Genomic DNA, 18145 nt, shown 5'->3' with positions numbered 1-18145 from the left:
CTTCTTGAATCTGGGCATGCAAGAAGATAGTAGCTATCTCTGTAGAGTCAATACTTAAATGCAGTCCTTATAAGAATATGTTAGGTAGGAAAATAACTGCAGTACCTTTTATTCAGCTGTGTGGTAGTTCAGGGTTAATGCTGATTTTCTTTTCTATGCCTGGATTTCTGTGTGACTCTCCTGATTTAGGGCCTCACACCAAAATGAGAATTATAAAACTAAAACTTGGCCAGTCAGAGAAAGGAAAAGACATGCAGATTTATGCATTTCAGTGAAACAATTTTAATACTAAATGTACATAATTTTTTGGTCAATGGGAGCAGTCTTTTGTTATACTGCATTAATGGTTAATATTGATGTAAAATTACCCATTTCTGAGTTACCAGTATGCCAGTCCTGTCAAGAGGCTGTAAACATATCAAAGTATGTCAGCCGAGAGATTAATGGAATCAGCTGGTACAGAGCTGGACAATTAACAATAAGGACATTGCAAGCCCTACAGCAACTTGCTGATGAAACTTTCAGCTAGGCTTGCATACAATAAAGCAACGGAGGGAAACGAAGCAGCACAAAAATGGTGATTATGCTAAACAACCTTACAAGGTTACCGTAAAAGTAATAATACATTTAAGTAAATCTATTCAAAAGAAATTTTAAAAGTTAAAAAAAAAAGTCTGCTATGGGTCTTAAGGTGCTTGATGATAAGTATATATGCATATATATACACATACATATATATGTATATATACATAAAAATATATATTGGCATATACATAAATAACAGTGTGTGTAAAGTTACCGTACAACAGTTGGGGCTAAATTCACACTTACATCCAGAGGAAGGAGCCTGAAGGTAGATGGACTAAGCCCACAATTATTTTCAGGTCCCTTTCCACATCTATAGCACTGGAAAAAGCTCACAGCACAAAACAGAATTAAGTCCCATGTATATTCTGGCAGTGCCAAGTTACACAATACTACTGAGAAAGTGAGAAAAGCGATTAACAACTATGAAGAGTAGACCTATGATACTCAAAAAGACCCAGAAGAATTTATGCATTCAGCTTCCTCTGGCTCTTGATCAAAACAAGATAAGCTTTATAAAGCTATTTGGGCATTTAAAGAGGCAGACAGAGGTCTAGTACTTTTATTTTTATCCCAAAGAACATTTAATTCCTAAACACTTTTCAAAATAGGACCCTGGTCGTTCCTCTGTCTCAAATCTCTTGGAAAATCAAACATCACCACATCTAACTAACTGCATGAAAATATGGCATATAAAAGGCTAATGAAAGTTTCTGTTAACATTTTCAGAAACATAACAATGATAATGCAGTATCTAAGTAATTCATTTCAGCTAGCATATTCAGAGAGATAAAACCAAGCCTACTCAGAAACACGAATGAATCAAAAAAATTGCCTTTAAGCTAAAGTGTGTTTTTACAATACTCAGCACTTCTTTCCAGGATCAATATTATTTTTCTGAGAAACCAAGTCAATGGAAAACCATGTCTAATGTGTTATCTTAAACTTAATAGTAAATACTAGTATCCTCTCTTTTTGTCATACACTTTGGCCATGTCTGGTTAACGTCCCCAGTGTAAATGTAGCGTAATTGGTTTGGCCCTATCTCCAAATGCCAAAGTTGAACAACTCACGAAAACAAGCTGCCCAGCAAGGAGGTCCACAGCAGAAGGAAATGGACCCGCAGCAGAGCCATTCCTCTGACGCAACGGCACCATCAGAAGTCACGGCTGCTCCCTTTGGAAAGACTGGAAACAGTTTGTCTGTTGTTCGTTTAGGCTCCTCTAATCTCTCCTCCATGCAGGATGGTTTGCAATTTGCCCAGGTCTCCAGTATCCAGTACCCCATAAGCTATTTTTCACTTTTACCAGCTCTGCATTGCTCACATCCTTCCACAGAGGGAATAAGTGATTTATACCTCAATGACTTATATATAGATAGGGAAGAAATTACTTTATAATGATTTAGAAAAAAAATGGGGAAGGAAAGAAGGAAAAGGATTGATTCTTTCTTTCAGATAAGTGTAGTATTAGAGTAGTAAGCAGATGAAGACAAAAGCAATATAGCAAACAGTAGACGTTCTCAGTCCTGGCTAGGGTTTTGGTGAATGCCATTTGTGTATTAGCTGCCTATACCACTTCCAAGCATGTCTGTAAACCTTCCAAGGTCAGAACGCTGCATCTAGTAAACATTGGCATGATACTTTAAGTGGTACTGTACCGAAAGCAGACTACATAATTAGTGCTGCGTGAAAGCGTTCTCACATTTGCAAACTATTGGCAAAATCAAGAAGCTTGAAAACGGAATAGCTCAATCTATGTATTATGTATACACAGCATGAAAAACTAGGGAAATGATGCTTTTTGTGCAAAATAAAAAGATGTATTAGTCTAATTCTTTTAATGTTTTGAGTGTTTTGGGGTACTTGACATTTTAAAATGAGTGAGTCTATACTCATAATTATTTGTGTTTTGCTAATGGAATACAATTTTCAAACTGGATAAAAACTGTCTAGCGTTAAAGCAATTACAACATTAGTCTCCACTTTAAACAAAAAAATCCTCAGACATTCAGGATAGCAAAATGACTCATGGATCTTTGACATGCAGCTCAGTAGAGCAACTGAAAAAGGTGGACTTTTCTTTAAATATCCAAGTAAATTCACAAAATCTTCTGCTTTCTTTTAGAGGCTGGAACTGAGGCTCAAGGAACATGCAAAATGAGCACCAGGATGAGCACCTCAAGAAAATACTTCAAAGCTTAGTCATGCACTTTTGTATATTAGCTAATAGAAACGCTCACTCTGACTACTAAGTTCGATCTCTTCATGTATTTCAAAGTTCATCAGAACAAATGTAAAGCTGACAAGAACTGCTGCTATGATGGCACTGGAAGGTGACATTCCCTTTCCATCCACAGAAGCAAGAAGTAGTATAAGCTTCTCAAAGAACAAGCCATGACCTGCAAGAACATGCAAGTACCAGCAAAAGCCGAGTGGGTGTACACCCAGCCTAATTTTATACACTCATCTCAGTTGGCTACCCTTTTAGACACTGGCAAGAGGGAAACAAAATTTCTGTCACAGGGAAATTCAGAATAGGAGCCTCACACATATGATCTCAACTGTCCTAGGTCATTCCACATGATGAGCCCCCAGAAGATAGCGGGCACCTAGGAAAGGTTCCTAAAACTGGTGTGAATATCCTTCTGTATAGCTATTCTGTTCAATGCCTGATAAACCAGGCAGTCGAATATTTACATAACTTTGCTGAGCTAGGGTCTTAACCCTTGGCATCTCTGCTTTGACAACATATGAAGCAACTAACCATCAGCATTTGTGGCCAATTGTATACTGAGATACAGCAAATGACCTAATATTGATTCAATTTAGGCTATGTCGCTGCAGGCTTCACACTGCAGACCACTTCAGAGAAGCCCACAGTCTTGTCCTATATTACAGATTGGTAGAAAATTCCAAGAGAGTATTCGGATGAGCTCTGCGTGGGACGTCGATACGTAATCCCATTTTCCAAAATCATCAAGCTGGAGCAATATATAAACACTATTTCAAAAGGGAACAAACAAATAAAAAAAACCCTAGTAAAACATACTGTTCTCTCCAAATACCTTTCAGTAGCAGCTGTTCAATCCCTACATCGCTCATAGCTGGCATGGCAGCATATTAAAATCTATTTAATCAGTACGTCCCTATCTAACAGTTAAATTATGGTTCACTTGCAGCTTTCACTGAGCTCAGGGATACTGGAGAGCCAGTACACTCCCTGCTTCAGCCCTTTTTCCTTCCCAACAGAATACACCTCCAGAGAAAACTATGAAAACCCGTCTAGAATAATAACAGAGGCCCTAAAGCTGAACAACCACTAAAATTGAAGGCAAACAGCTACAATATTCAGGGCACATGGGATGAATGCTCTTAACAGTTTTAAAGATGCCTTCATTTCAAACTCAGAAGTGCAGAACTTTTCTCTCTTTATGGAAGGGAAACAGAAATTCTGCTTGCAAGTGTGAAACTTGAGGGTTATTAATTCAGTTGCCATTGCTCTGAATGTGACTCTGCATGGAGGAGGACAACTACATAACTAATATTTTGGCTTAGGCCATCAGTACTCACAAGAGTAATGTCCTCTGGCTCCCAAAATCAGCAGTAGCTCAGATAGTGACAATAAATTTCCTCATCAAATATGTCTTTCATCTGAGAGAAGACATTTACTCCTCATGCATGTTTTAAGTCTTGACCCCTCCACTATGACAGTCAATGGTAATCAAAGGTCACGATGATATTTTGTCTAAGAACCTGACTAGCTTTTCTATATTTGTTGCATTTGGTCTTCATCTAAAGCTGCCCTCAGTGATGTCAGTAAGAAAACCAGTTTCAGTAAGAGCAGAGTTGGCCCTTAGGAAAGTCCATCCAACATCTATTCAAAGCACTAAATCAAATAACCAGTTTCTTCACTGCAGTACTTCAAAGATGTGCAGAAATAAATGTACAGAAACTCTTCTCTGCTTTAGGCATTTCAAGAATACTTAACTTAAGAATATCCGGTGCTCATTCAATCACTTCAGTTTGACCTTTCTTTCTGAATTTTTAAGATAAATGATACATTTGATGCGAATGTCACAAACACAAGAAGCATATATGCATACTGCTCACGAATCTAAACCAATAGCGCTATGACCACTCACAGGAACAGAATAAAAATACCACCAAATGCCTTTTCTCCATGACTTCTGAAAGACGATTTTACCGACACTCAGCAGGTGATGATGAAGTCTTTTGCCTAATCATGGTATGCTGCTGTGTGTAAGACTTCAGGGACTGACTAAGAGGTACTTACTGCTGCGCTGAAGGATTTTAATTTACCTAAAACTTGGGGCACAAAAGTCTTTTCCTTTTACTGATATACATTTTATTGAATTCTAAAGTGCATATTAAAGTTCATTACTATTAAATAGACTCATTGTATGTATTGATGGATACCCCCAGGATGTGAAAGGAGCACAAACACTCTATACTAGCAGTTTTTTCCTTCTTTCAAATGTTCTTTATTATTTGGATATTTTTAGCACAGAAAGAGCAAGATAAAAATTCTGCTCCACAGATACTCGATTATTCTAAAATCAGCCTTACTCTGTAAAACACAAATCTTGATTTTACAAGCAAACCCCCCAAAAAAGAATTTTGACAACAATTCTGAGGAAGCTTCAAGGGGAATAGCACCTTCGCTCACTGGAACACAAATACTACACCATACAGAGAGACGTAATAGTGAATATAGCCATTTGCACCAAAATCCCAAATAAGGCACAGTTTTCTACACATTTCTGCACACTGGTGTCTTACTTTTCACCTTTCTCTTTTCCATATTAGAATATGAATTCCTGTACTGACTTGAGATGTCAAGCACGCATCATAAGACTTTTCCATAGGCTCCCGGTACTTGTGTGTTTCTGCACGGCACTGCATTGTGAGGTGCCAACTGAGGTGGTCTTACATTTGAAAAGAAGGACACATAATCAGATATAGTAATCTGAAAAGAAGTAGAATAACTTTTTCAGCTAGAGGTCTAAAAATTTTGGTTCTATCTCTTTTATTGTAGATTCTGACACCTTTTATTGCTTAGAATGTGGCACGCACCAAGTTATCCCGTACAGTCAGGAACGGGAACAGTCAGGAGAATTAGAAAGTGGCCAGGACAAGAAACACCAAGATGTGAGTCCTTCTGTTTCCTGCATCTAACATGATTCCTCAGCCTAAAAACCCGATATGAGGAATATGAATCACAGAACTGTGATATATAATTGGATGACTTCCCACCACAATATGTAAGGCTGGGAGGGAGAATAATAAAAAAAGCTCAGATAATCTTTGCAGGCACTAGTTCAAGAAATCGAGATTTTTTATCAATACTGCAAGATCCCAGTATTGAAACTGTTAGCACTGAAGTAGAAATTTTTGCTGAGAGGATGAACTCCACTTGAATGATAAAGTTAAATCCCTGCTACTACAAACTTCATAATGAATACTGATACCAAGTATAACAAACTAGAAATTGTTGTCACTGGAGTAAGTGATTTTATCATGACTATTACTGAAAGAGGACAGGGATTCAAAATACTGGAACAGAGAATGCAAGGGGGATTGGAAAGCAGATGAAGCGGATGTTTGTGAAAATATTCTGGGACTGTACTGAAGGAAGCTTGGGACTGAATCATAAACACTGTCAGGCTGTCAATGGGTTAAGTCCTGAGCAATTTTAATTTAAAATAGATGGAAACAAAGAATTCCTACCTACCCTATTTGAGAACATCAACGGCTTCCTCCTTCATCCCTGTAAAGACTTTTACCACAGCTTCCTGACACCGTCTCATATGAATGTATGTATCAAGCCGTGCACAGGAAGGCAGCAGAAGCCACTTAAACTGGCACTCTGATAAACAGCAAGTCTAGCCACTGTCAAAGAAAGCACTCAGGACAACACACTGCAATGACTCCAAGCAATGAGCACGTGACATCTTGTCAACTGAACGTCCTGCTACTTTGTTATTTGCAAGCGTGCATCATTTACATGTGTCAATTAAGAATGACCTTTAAAAGACCTTCTCTGCTGTTAGACCCTCTGCTCACTTGACATAGATCTACCATTTTATCAGAGCTAATGAGAGAGTTTCCTTCATTAATGTTATTTGCAACATGTAGGCACAATGCTTACTTTCTGAGCAATTTTTGAGTCTCCCTCACCACAATTATTCCTGTTAATATATCTGATAATGGCACTAATCACAACATTTCACACTTCTGTTTCCATAGTGATGTGCCAGCTAGATAGATTCCACTGCACTTTCATATTGTCCCCACTGCTCTTCTTTTCTGTTTCCCTGCAAGAACACCAGCTACATTTTCTATAAGGCAAAAGAAAACACATCCTCTCTTTAATTAGAAGCTGTCAGCTGCAAGATCCCATCATAAGTCTGTGACTTCCCAAGTAAAACTGAATAGCACACGTCTAAATTATATTAATCTTGCCCAAGCAGCACTGCTGTGCAGATGAGGAATGATGCATTATGTGAAGTTTGTTGAGGGATGACCAGAACAACCGATGCTTCATGCATCCATTTTGCAGTTAGATGTACTCCCTTCTCCCCCTTACAACTCCCCCACCATGCTCTAAGCATACATTTTGCATGTATACAAATTTGCAGGGATCTCTGTGTATATGCGGTTGTGTACCATGCTCGCTCACTTGTTTCTTAACACCGTCATTTCTAAGAAATTAATACACTCTCTCATCTTGACATATTCAGAAAATGGCAAGGCCATAGTATATTCAGGAGAAAGGGCTATAAACTGAGTAGACATTTAGATATACATCTTTAACTAGTTATTGTAAGTCACAAGAATAGATCTGTACACTTAATTACAAAAAAAAAAAAAACAGCCAAAACCAACCAACCCTCCCCCTCCAAACCTCATTATTTTACTCTTAATGAATATAATGTTAAAATGGTTCATGGGCATGGCCTGGTGGATGTTCTCAAGACGGTAGTTGGGTGGGACTTTCGGCCTACAGATGTGGTTGGTTCTCTTTCAGGAGTTAAATAACCAGGAAGGTGTTTCAAAATTGTGAGGTCTAATGCATTACATGCAAACTCTTCCAGGTAATCAGGCTGCTCATTAACATATGTCTGTTTTATAAACTATTCTGCAATGTGTCATTTCCAGAGGATCATATGACATTTCAACTTTTTCAGCTTTTACGTGCCATTAGGAGCCTATCCTACAAAGCTCAAAGGTTTCTGAGCTGATCAAAGCCACTAAACTGTGCAAACTGACAAACAGCACTGAAAGATGAGAGTCTGAAAGAAGCAAGTGGTTTAATAATACCTCAGTCCTACAGGTGATGACCATGAAGTTTAAAAGGCTCAGACACAGTAACATCTTCAGGAACAAGAATAAAGAACTCAAGGAATCAAAAGTTAGTATTTTCTTTCCAAGCCTCCTATATATACTGTAACTTGGAACAACTCTGTTTTTAAAGGTGTGACAGTTTTCAGATAATGCAGATTTATCCTACTACTACAAGAATGCAAACTGAAGGCTGTAAGATCAGTAGGCATTTTCTCTAAACAACCTCACCTTGCAACCAGTTGGCACACCATGATGCATTTTTAGATTTTGAAAAGGGCTTTGCAGGACAATGGAATGGAAAGGAACCAGACTGGCAGGCTAGAGACCTGCTGCTGACTGCGCCAAGTCATGAAGTGAAATCCTAGGAGCTGCTGCATCAGGACACATCATAAAACTGAATAGCTTCCATCTGAAGTAAATCTGACTGGAATTTCTCTTGAATAAACAGTCCATTTTGTATTCCAGAGTGCTTTTAAAAATGATCAGTGTCAATGCTGTTGTGGCTGGGTTCATTTTCTGTAGGGAATTTACTTAAATAACTAATAGCACTAACCGTTTGTATTTACGATTTGTATTCCAATAATACCTGCCATATCTTTGGCCCTGTTCACTTACACAAGACAAAACTGACCTTTTCTAAAGGTGCTTACAATCTAAGATCAGCTGAAACAGTGCAACACTATAAAGAAGATCTGAGTTCAGAGATAATACACAGCATCAGAAGTACCAGATCACTACCTTAATAAGTGTACAATAAATCTCTGAAGGCAAGAATATATTTACAATTTACTAGAAGAGGCTCAAAATATCTTAACCAGTATACATGCTACAAAGGAAGTACAAGTCTTTGCTGTACTAAGATAGAGAAATCTTTATTAATAAAGCTTGAGATTTCAGTGATGCTGAAAGCAATTAGACACTGAGTTTCAAAGGGAACTGCACATGTAACTTCCTTTGTCTTATTTAAAAAACCCAGCCAACAGTGATAACGTTTGTGTTTAGTCAGCATATCATCATGGGAAACAAATCCTCTAGCCTTTTGTGCCAGCCAAGTGTGGGTAAGGGAGCAAACATCATGGGAACATCAACATATATGCAGTTGATTTAAGGGTATGTGTTGTTGAGCTTACAAATAAAGAGAAATGACCCAGACAGCAATGAACACAAACTGGACCCTGGGAAGGATGACAGTGATTGTGCAGATTGCAAGAAAAGATTCAGAAGTGACAGCTAACCTTAGCCCTTCGTTGGGGTAAGTAGGCATGCAGTTTGTAATGAATACCTTAGCATCCACTTGTTTTTGCCTGGGGGATTTTTTTGGGGTGCGGAGACAACACGGTTTGTTTTGCTGTGTTCTGCTGTTATTCAAAACCATCCTCTTTGTCTTGATACTAGTAACACGTAAATATACCACTTACTCCCTCATGCGTTTCAGCTTGGTCCCAGCCATAGTGCTGTTGAGAGTTCTGAATCCCTGGGGCACTTCAGGAGCCACTCTGTTGATGGTCCCAGAGCCTACAAATCAATGCACAGACACATAACCTTATTCACTTTCATCTCCTGAGCACTATTGCAGAGCCAAGAGCAGTCCGGAGGAGGAAGACTATTCCGTTTTCTCACAAGCTAATGCCACATTAATTAAAGATGAATTAGATTATTAAATCCAAATTAAAGGCAACTCCTTTCTGAGTGACAAGTAGATTTATAGCTTAAAGGCACCACAATTGTGACAATTTTCCTTCCATATCTTATACAGGGAATTATACTATAACAGAAAGAATCCATATGAGAAAGCGCTGGGACACATAAATACGAAACAAAAGGAAATTTTCTTAGACAATATTTATTTTCCTCTGTTGTTCTTGCAGTTATTTATAAGAGCAAGAGCCTTCTTTCTAACAGGCAAGCCTCTTCCTTGGCTTGATCATACTATAAATTGTCAGTATTTTACAAAAAGCATAAATTTCCCTTTCAGATGAAGGGATTCCTTATACAGATATGTAAATAAAAGATATAAAAAATATACCGGCGCATAGATACACACAGGCACAGACACACACACACACACATTCTATTTACACACATCATGGGGTATCGAGATATTTAATAACTTAATACTCACAGAGCGCTGTGGTATTCATCCATGGGAACACAGAACTACAGAATAATAAAGGACTGGCAGGGTTGGCAACTCAGATATCCTGCTATTTTATATGGCAGCCACCTCATACAAGCCCTTTCTTAATCTGATCAAGCTTCACGTTCAATTTATTTATTTATTGCTGCTACTGTTCCTACTGGAAAAAATAATTCCAAAACTTTACTGTGATCTGGTGGCTGAAAGTCCTCCTAATTTCCAGACAAATTTTACTCATTGCCCAGTTTGTGCTCATTTTTCTCTTGTGCCAAACCTGTCCTTCAGGTAACTCAGTTCGTCCCTTCCCCGTTGCATACTCCCTTCATTTATTTAAAATTGGAAATACAGATCCTCTCAGCTTTCACTGTGCTAAGCCAAATAAAGCCGCTATTTTAGTTTCCCCTTGCAAAATATTCAGCATTAGGAGTTCACTTCCCAAATGAGGAGAATAGACACCATGGTGGAACTGCACCTTGGGTAAACGTGTGGGCAGGCGCTCACAGACCCCAAGCTCTGAACAGGCACGAGAAGGCTCTGCACAGGCTATGAACACACTAAAAGTCACACAAACATGCTAGTGCAACTCCCAGGACAAACAAATACCCTCCCATCTCCCAGCAGGCATTTTTAGCTTGGACTGCAAGCTGGATTTTCGCTTGGAGTGCATTAACATCGATCACATACAGCCCAAGGTAGCTCTCCCCTATCCTCCTGCCATGAGCAAGTACAGACTCTGCCAGAGAGTACCCAATGCTTCCCTTGAATGCAAAATCATGTCTTTCCCAGGAATCAAGCTCACATATCTTACACAGATATAGATCCTGATCATGTAAAGCAAGAAATATTGGCACTAAAGCTTTCTGTCATGAATAGCTCACAGCAAGTGCCTGCACAATTGAGAGCTTTGCAAGTGAAAGTAGAAAGCAGATGTGGAGAGAGCCCATAGAAGAAACGGTTTCCTAACTCTGCTATCTGACTACAGACAAACCATTTGTTTTTTAAAATATTTTCATAACTTATCTTTATACTTAATGGCTAACAGTCATTTGGTGCTTAAATTTTACCGTACAATCCAGGTATAGTAAATGTAGTTAAAAAGATGGAAAATGACAAGCTCAGCTCTTACCAGCAATCAATAACTTTCACCCACTGATGAAGAAAAAAATGCCTGATCGTTTACTCTAACACTACACGTGTATATCCATACATTTTAATTTGGACTCTGTAAACATTCAATTACTTTAACGGTGCTAGAATAGTCAGCTATCCATGGAGGAAGCCCTGAGGAAACTTCAAGTGCTGTGCACAGCCATGGTCATAACTTATTAGGTCCTCCTTGAATTGGCATAGAATTAGTGTCCAGATGTGCAGCTTTAGGCTTTGATATCATTATCAGATTTCAAAGGCAATAAAAAATGGTGCCCTGACCACTTGTTGTTTAAGGAAAAACATAATCTTCACATCCTTTTAAAACAGAGTACATTTAACCACAAGCCTCAGGTAAATTCTAGTATTACTATTATTATAGGATATATCATGTGGTAAGAGCTTAGCATATTCTTTCTGCTTAGTGGGCTCTGTCTATTTATTGCTACAATATTTTATCTCCTCCTCCTCTGACATTTCATTATTAAAAACATCATTCTTGCTTTTCTGGGATTCCAGGCTAAATATTTCTTCCTTTGCCTTCTCTCCACGTTGGCAACTGGCCAAGCAAAACTTATTCTCTAAACACAGACTAATACCTTCCTCTCCATTAAATATGATCTTGTGGGTACTATCAAGCAGCTGCAAGGAATACAGCTTGTAGGATGCTACAAAGGATGCTAGTCATTAAAAATCAGTTATCATGGAAAACTGCTAAGTCTTTTGCACCGTTGCTATGACAAGCATAAAACGATTTTTACTGAGGTGATCTCTAACCTTTCTTAGAAGAGGCATTGTTTCTTAGAAGCAGTCACTTGACTAACAATACACTTATCCGCAGCTTACCTACCCATTCACTAGCACAGAACAAGTAACTACGCTACTTAGTAGCCAAATAGCTATTTGCATTTTTTTGCAATATATCATCTTTGATTCATTAAACAAAATCAGATAAAATAATGAGACCACTGACTTTTCAAAATCGATATTGGTCATTTCCTAAGTGTATTTCAAAGATGAATACTCTCCCAGTGTCTACTCCAATACAGTGGAGATCAAGAGAAGGCAAAATGGCACAGGGTCCTTACCCTCTCAAGTCACAAAACACTAATTTTGAGGCTATTATTGCATCCCTCACATTTTGCCAAAGAGGAGAAAGATTAAAGGATCTGTAAAAAAAAAAAATCCTCTGGTTTGTATTTATTCGCACAGATGCTTACACTTAAAAAGGATGATTGTGATTAGCTCATGAGGCTTCTTATACATCATGTCCCAAAGGACTTCCTATCAACATTTCTGCTAAGAGCCCAACAGTTTATGACATCATTTCAGTCATCTGTTATGTCTATTGGTAAGTTATTACCTATTGTGAAGCTGTTATCTTCACTGAGTAATAGACCACTTCTTTTTTTTGTCAGCTTTCACTTGTACGTATGAGATCCTTCCATGCCGCCTTTTACAAGATTAAAAAGTCCCTTAAAATCAGATATATTTTCCTGAGTTTATATGCATAAAAAGTGACAAAATAGCCTCTAACCTTCTCCCTCTTTAAGCTAGACAAATTAAGTAAATTGAAAAGCCAGTTTTTCAAAACCTTTTTCATTTCCCAGTTTTTTCCAGCAGTCTTCCTAATTTTACAAACTGTGTCCCACAGGCAGTCTTAACTCAGTTCAAGTTTTCAAGATGCAAAAGTCTGGCCTGGCATCTGCCTCTATTATTTTTACAAAATTCATGATTTTTTCAGAAGTAAAACTCATCATAGGGTTGTAGCTCTGAAACCCAGTAACACAGTGTTGCCATTGCTAGTACCAGGCTCAACTGAGGTTGAACTGAGTTTGCAAGGCCTCAGGACTGAGGTTGTCAGGCTTGCTTTGTCCAGACTTTTCTTGACCTGCCTAGAGCTTTGTTTTCATTTAGCAGTTCTTCTAATGACCAGGTGGTTAGGGCTACTTTGTCTTATTTTCGCTTAACTTTGTGTGGTACAACCAGAGTTTTTATATAGATAGTAGTAACAAGTAAATACTCTGAGCAGGTAGCAATATTCATGACTAACAAACACAATGATATGTAGAGAAATACAGGCCTGGTGTGATAGCAGGGGCCTTGGGAAGTGGGGACGTAGATGAGGTGTAGAGGACTACAGGCATGGGATGACAAGAGATGGGCCACAGGCTGGTGCTGGGGATCCCACAGATATAAACAACTCACTAGTGGTTGCTAATGAAAAGCAGACGCGGCACTGCACAAAATAGGCTTTAGGAGTAATAAAGAGAACAAAAAACAAGTATCTAACACACAAAAATTGCACCATATGTGAAAAATCTGGATGCAACATGAATTTGCAGGCCAATGACAAAAAAGCAAAGGTATAAAAGCATGTTAGCAAATACAGAAAAATGACCGCAACTGGATCCTTGAGTGAAGAAGAAGCAGCCATCAATATTGATATTTCTTCTGGCAAGGGAGTGAAGGTAAGTATAAAACCAGGAAAAGGCACAGTTAATAGGAAGTGTGTGTATAAGAATTTTAACTGTATTATTATTGAGACTTTTTCTATATAGTAGTATTCATTTAGTCAACCTCTGTTTCTTTTTCTGTAACAATTGTATCTCGATTAATAATAATTCCTTGATCAGGCTGTTAAGATGTGAATTAAACTAATAAAAATCCTTGCTTTTACATGTATGGTGTGTTTCCTTTCTCTCTGTAATAAGATTTTGAGAATAATTATGTCCCTAAACTCATGATAAATGTTATGTGAAAAATATAACAAGCTAAAGGCAAGAGGACGTCTAGCCTCATGAATTTCAAACAGAATGTTGCAGAATCTTCAAATAATTCAGAAAAAAAAATCATGGAAAAAAGGGCTGAGAGTAAGTACTGAGCCTTACATTCAGTTACTTACTTTTGGTGACTGAAAGATGAAAATATGTGTAATAGCATGAAATTTTACAGTACATTTTTAAATGTTCTTTGCAACTGTGAGTAGCAATTAGTCCATGAAAGTTAAACTTTAAATGAACTTCCCCCTTTTAACTTCACTGAAGTGTTCACTTATGTGTCACAAATATGCAACACAAATCTGTAATACAGAAATCTATATTAGAGAAGATGTGTCACAAGGAACAAAAAGCATAATAAATTTTTTTATTTACATTTTAAAGAGTTCCCTGGAACAATACAACAGAAATCTCTTTCTGAATCTTAAATGGAAAATTTTATATGAAGATGTAGTTATTAGGTTCTCCTCTCTTCTTTATGATAGAAATCTTCTTCTTCTTGGTTCCTAAACATTATGTTTCTAGTTTTCAAATTCTGACTTAAAGAAAAAGACTCCTTTTATATGGCTCTTTTGATTAGGATATATACTAATAAAATGCTAATAACAGTAAGTTTAACTTAGTTTGTACTCTCTACAGCTTTGTAGCTTGATATTGCAGGAGTTTAAACTAATAAATGCTTACAGCTCCTCAGTAACGCTGAACGTAAAAAAATATAAGGGACCCTAGCAGATTTCTCTCGTAATCATCACATATATATTTTTTGAACTGATCATACAAACCTAATTACTAACATAGTTTGGAGAAAAGGCTTTAACTTTTAGCACAGACTAGTCAGATCTTTTTTAATAATTAAAGCACAATTTCATTCCGTAATGTTATAATTTTAAAAGGCATCTTCTTGTTCTTAATACTGAAATAAAAAGAAGAAGCCAAGAGTCTCTTTAATAATTAAGGTTAAAAATAAAAAAATAAAAAAATAAACCCCACAAACTTAGAGGGGTTCTAATCCTCTGGATTCTCCCCAGCAGCTCCCAAGGCAATTCCTCTCTTACATTAACATAACAAAACACTGATGCATATGGCTAAATTTTGTCCTTATTTTCACTTTTCCAAACCCACTGCAGCAGTGGTGCTGCCAAAGCGTCAATCAGTGCAAAATTTGAAGACACCCCGTTAGCGCGAAGACACAGAGCATGTGCATGGGCCTGCGTTCAGATGGTCCTAAGGACCTCCCTGAGTTGGACCCTTGCTGAAAGGGGACCCAGAAGGTGGCCAGATACAATTCAGAGGCTACAAGACTGTGATGGCCTTGACTTCTACTACTCCTTTTCATTCATCCATCTCCTTCTTAAGTTTTCACTTCAAATCAGTCTGTAGCCACACACAGGGGTGAGACATAGTGCTGCACCAGAGGAATCTCTAGTCGGAGGATTTCCTAAGCCTCCCCTATATTCTTGTTTCAGAGCCCTAAGATAACACTGAGTCAGGCTGAACATGACTGAATGAGTGTAAATGAGGCTGCCAGACAAAACTGCTGTTGCAGTGGGAGCCTCTGATAACTTAGCTGGGCTTTCAAGCAGTCCTCAGACAGACTCCTGCTGACACAATCAGACCCACTGGTCTGAAAGGTTAATGACCAAGCCGATCTCCGTAAATACCCTTCTTTCATCTAAGTGTTCTTTTCAGCTTTTAAGTATACCATGGGAAATGAGACTTTCATACTCTAAATTTATAACGAGAATTTGAAGGAAACTGTAGGATTAAACAACAAAACTATATTCTCAGTGATTGTTCTATGCCTCTAAAGAGACACTGTAAGGTAAAATAAATATTTTATTATCCAAACCTGGATCATTGTAAAATTTTTTCTTCTTTTAGTTCATTTTCTTTCATTGTTACCTGTGCTAGAAACTACTAAAAAATCTAGAGAATTCTAATAAGGAAAACTAGAAAAAACATGCCTGTGAGGCATAATAAAATCAAATTGCTAAACTCTTCTTGTTCATTGTTGTTAGCTATATAGAGCTGCAGAAGAGTTTACGCTGGAAGGGACATCGGGAGGACATCTAGTTCAACCCCCTCCCTAAAGGAGGGCACACTTCAAAGTTAGATTACCTTGCTCAGAGCCTTCGCACATCAAAATCTGGGCATCTCCAGTGATGGAGATTACACAGCTTCCCCGAGCAACCAGTTCCACTCCTTAACACTCTCTGTGTCTGATTTTTTTCTCATATCCAGTCAGAGATATTCCATATATTTTTATAAAGCATTAGTAGCATCAGATCAAGAGTTGTTTCAGACTTTTCAGGCTCGATTTTACAGCACAAGCCATTTAGCCACCATTTTACAGATTCAGATAGTGACAACTATTAAATGGCTTTAAAAAGGTGAAGGCAACAGCAGAAGGAAGAGAAGGACCAATGTCTCAAGGTTCCTATAACTATGTTCTGTTCCTCAAGCCACACAGGTCAACTGGAAGGGGAAAGTAAAGGTAACATCATAAATCTCATTGCTACAATGACTTGTAAAATGTCAGTATATTATTTTTCTTGGTTCTTTTCAATAGTCAAGAATGCATCTCTATATTATTTTCCAGCTTAAGTACATGACAAAGTTTTTCTTTCTCATCTAAGACAATTTGTTAATTAGCTTAACAAGTTTCAATACTCAAAATTTCTAAAAAAAAAAAAAAAAGGATTTAAAGCAAGGTTTTCCAAGTTTTATCTGCAAAGCATAGTATCTTTTCTATATTCTAGGAAAACTCTAGCATAATACATAACCATTTTAACCTGACTTTTTAATGGCTAGCACCTTTCATGTTCTGGCTGGTCTCCATGGTCACCCTTGTTTCAGTTCCAGAGAAAGTGATGTGCTTTTTCAGATATGACATCTTTAAATATTTTTCTCTGGAGAAAGAATGGAAGAAGTGAAGTTTTGGAAAGCTTTTATTATAACATTCCACATTCCTGACAATCATGTTTTATGTCTCTATTGTTTTCACCCAAAGCATGTAACAGTGCATACATTCACTTTTGACACATTTACACTTCTGTGCAATAGATTAAGGAAGCAATTTCCAAGATCACTTTTCTGAGTGACATTAGAGTTCTGTTGCAAAATGGAAACAACTGGAGTGTTGATGAATAAAGATTGTTAATAAATGCTGCTTATACATTTAGAGAAAAGATACTGTCTTACCCAAGGAGCTATTATTCAGGACGCTCTCCAAGTACTCAACCATTGCCTCAATATCACTGTCCTGTGGATAAATAATGTAAGGAACAGCATTAATGTGAGCACAAATTTAAATACAAACATTCTGTACCAGAGGTATGATCCCACAAACATAAAGGACAGTACTTCCACCAATGAGTGTCAACACTAGGACACAGAATTGTAAGACAGGAATATATTGCTCAGACCTTTTTCAATGTTTTCTTCTCCTAAAATACCAGGTTTGAGGATGACATATACAAGCAATTATTGAGGTCAGATTCCTAGCAGAACATGACTGTGTAGACCAAGTATGCATGCAGTTTAAAGAAGATATGATTACTGTTGAGGATGGCATGCAGTTTCTGAAAGTCCACCAATTTTTTAGCATTGGTTAGTCCTGAAATACCTAAAACAATATTACAGTGAAAAAAGAAACCGGGAACTTCCTAACTATGCCAAAATTTCTTAGGATTCTGACAGCTGCCACTGGAAATTAATATTCATGTTTCATTTAGTTGCATCTACTAATATCTAGTAACAATTACTAATTAATACTTTTAATTACAAAAAAGATAATACTACTTTGCTATTTGAAGTTTTCTATTAGCAGACGGATAATTAATAGTTTTGTCATGATATCTTTAATGTGATATGTTATTCACGTATACTGATGAAATCTAAAGAGCTGGCCATTAAGTAAAGGTTGTGCTCCAGGAAGTAGAACAGAATTTGTCCAAGAGAAAAAACTGAGTTACCAGAATCTGTCACCAGATCCTGTTTAACAGCACAGCATTTCTTGATTATTTAAAACTGAAAGTCACACTCTAGGCCTTGGTGAAAAATCTGCCAAAATTCCCTGTTTTAAAAATGCTGAGTCTGTGGTTCTAAAACTTAAATCACTAGAATAAAACA

The 18145-nt window shown here is 37.5% G+C and overlaps 1 protein-coding gene across 8 annotated transcripts in view; it reads right to left on the bottom strand.

Annotated features, from left to right (window-relative positions):
- The window catches only part of NEK11 (NIMA related kinase 11), a 117293-nt gene that overhangs the window by 11145 nt on the left and 88003 nt on the right, over window positions 1-18145 (bottom strand). For 7 of the 8 annotated variants that reach the window (XM_068935595.1, XM_068935596.1, XM_068935598.1 and 4 more), the window contains 2 exons: window positions 17216-17276; window positions 9370-9466 (listed from right to left, as the gene is read on the bottom strand). In XM_068935595.1, coding sequence (XP_068791696.1) covers window positions 9370-9466; window positions 17216-17276 — 158 coding nt within the window. The remainder of the gene's footprint in view (window positions 1-9369; window positions 9467-17215; window positions 17277-18145) is intronic. The other variant, XM_068935599.1, reaches the window with a different exon arrangement.

Source organism: Struthio camelus, chromosome 2 (genome assembly GCF_040807025.1).
Source record: "Struthio camelus isolate bStrCam1 chromosome 2, bStrCam1.hap1, whole genome shotgun sequence".
In the NCBI taxonomy this organism is placed as follows: domain Eukaryota; kingdom Metazoa; phylum Chordata; class Aves; order Struthioniformes; family Struthionidae; genus Struthio; species Struthio camelus.
Note: the sequence above shows the minus strand (reverse complement) of the source record. Positions and strands in the feature narration are given on the sequence as shown.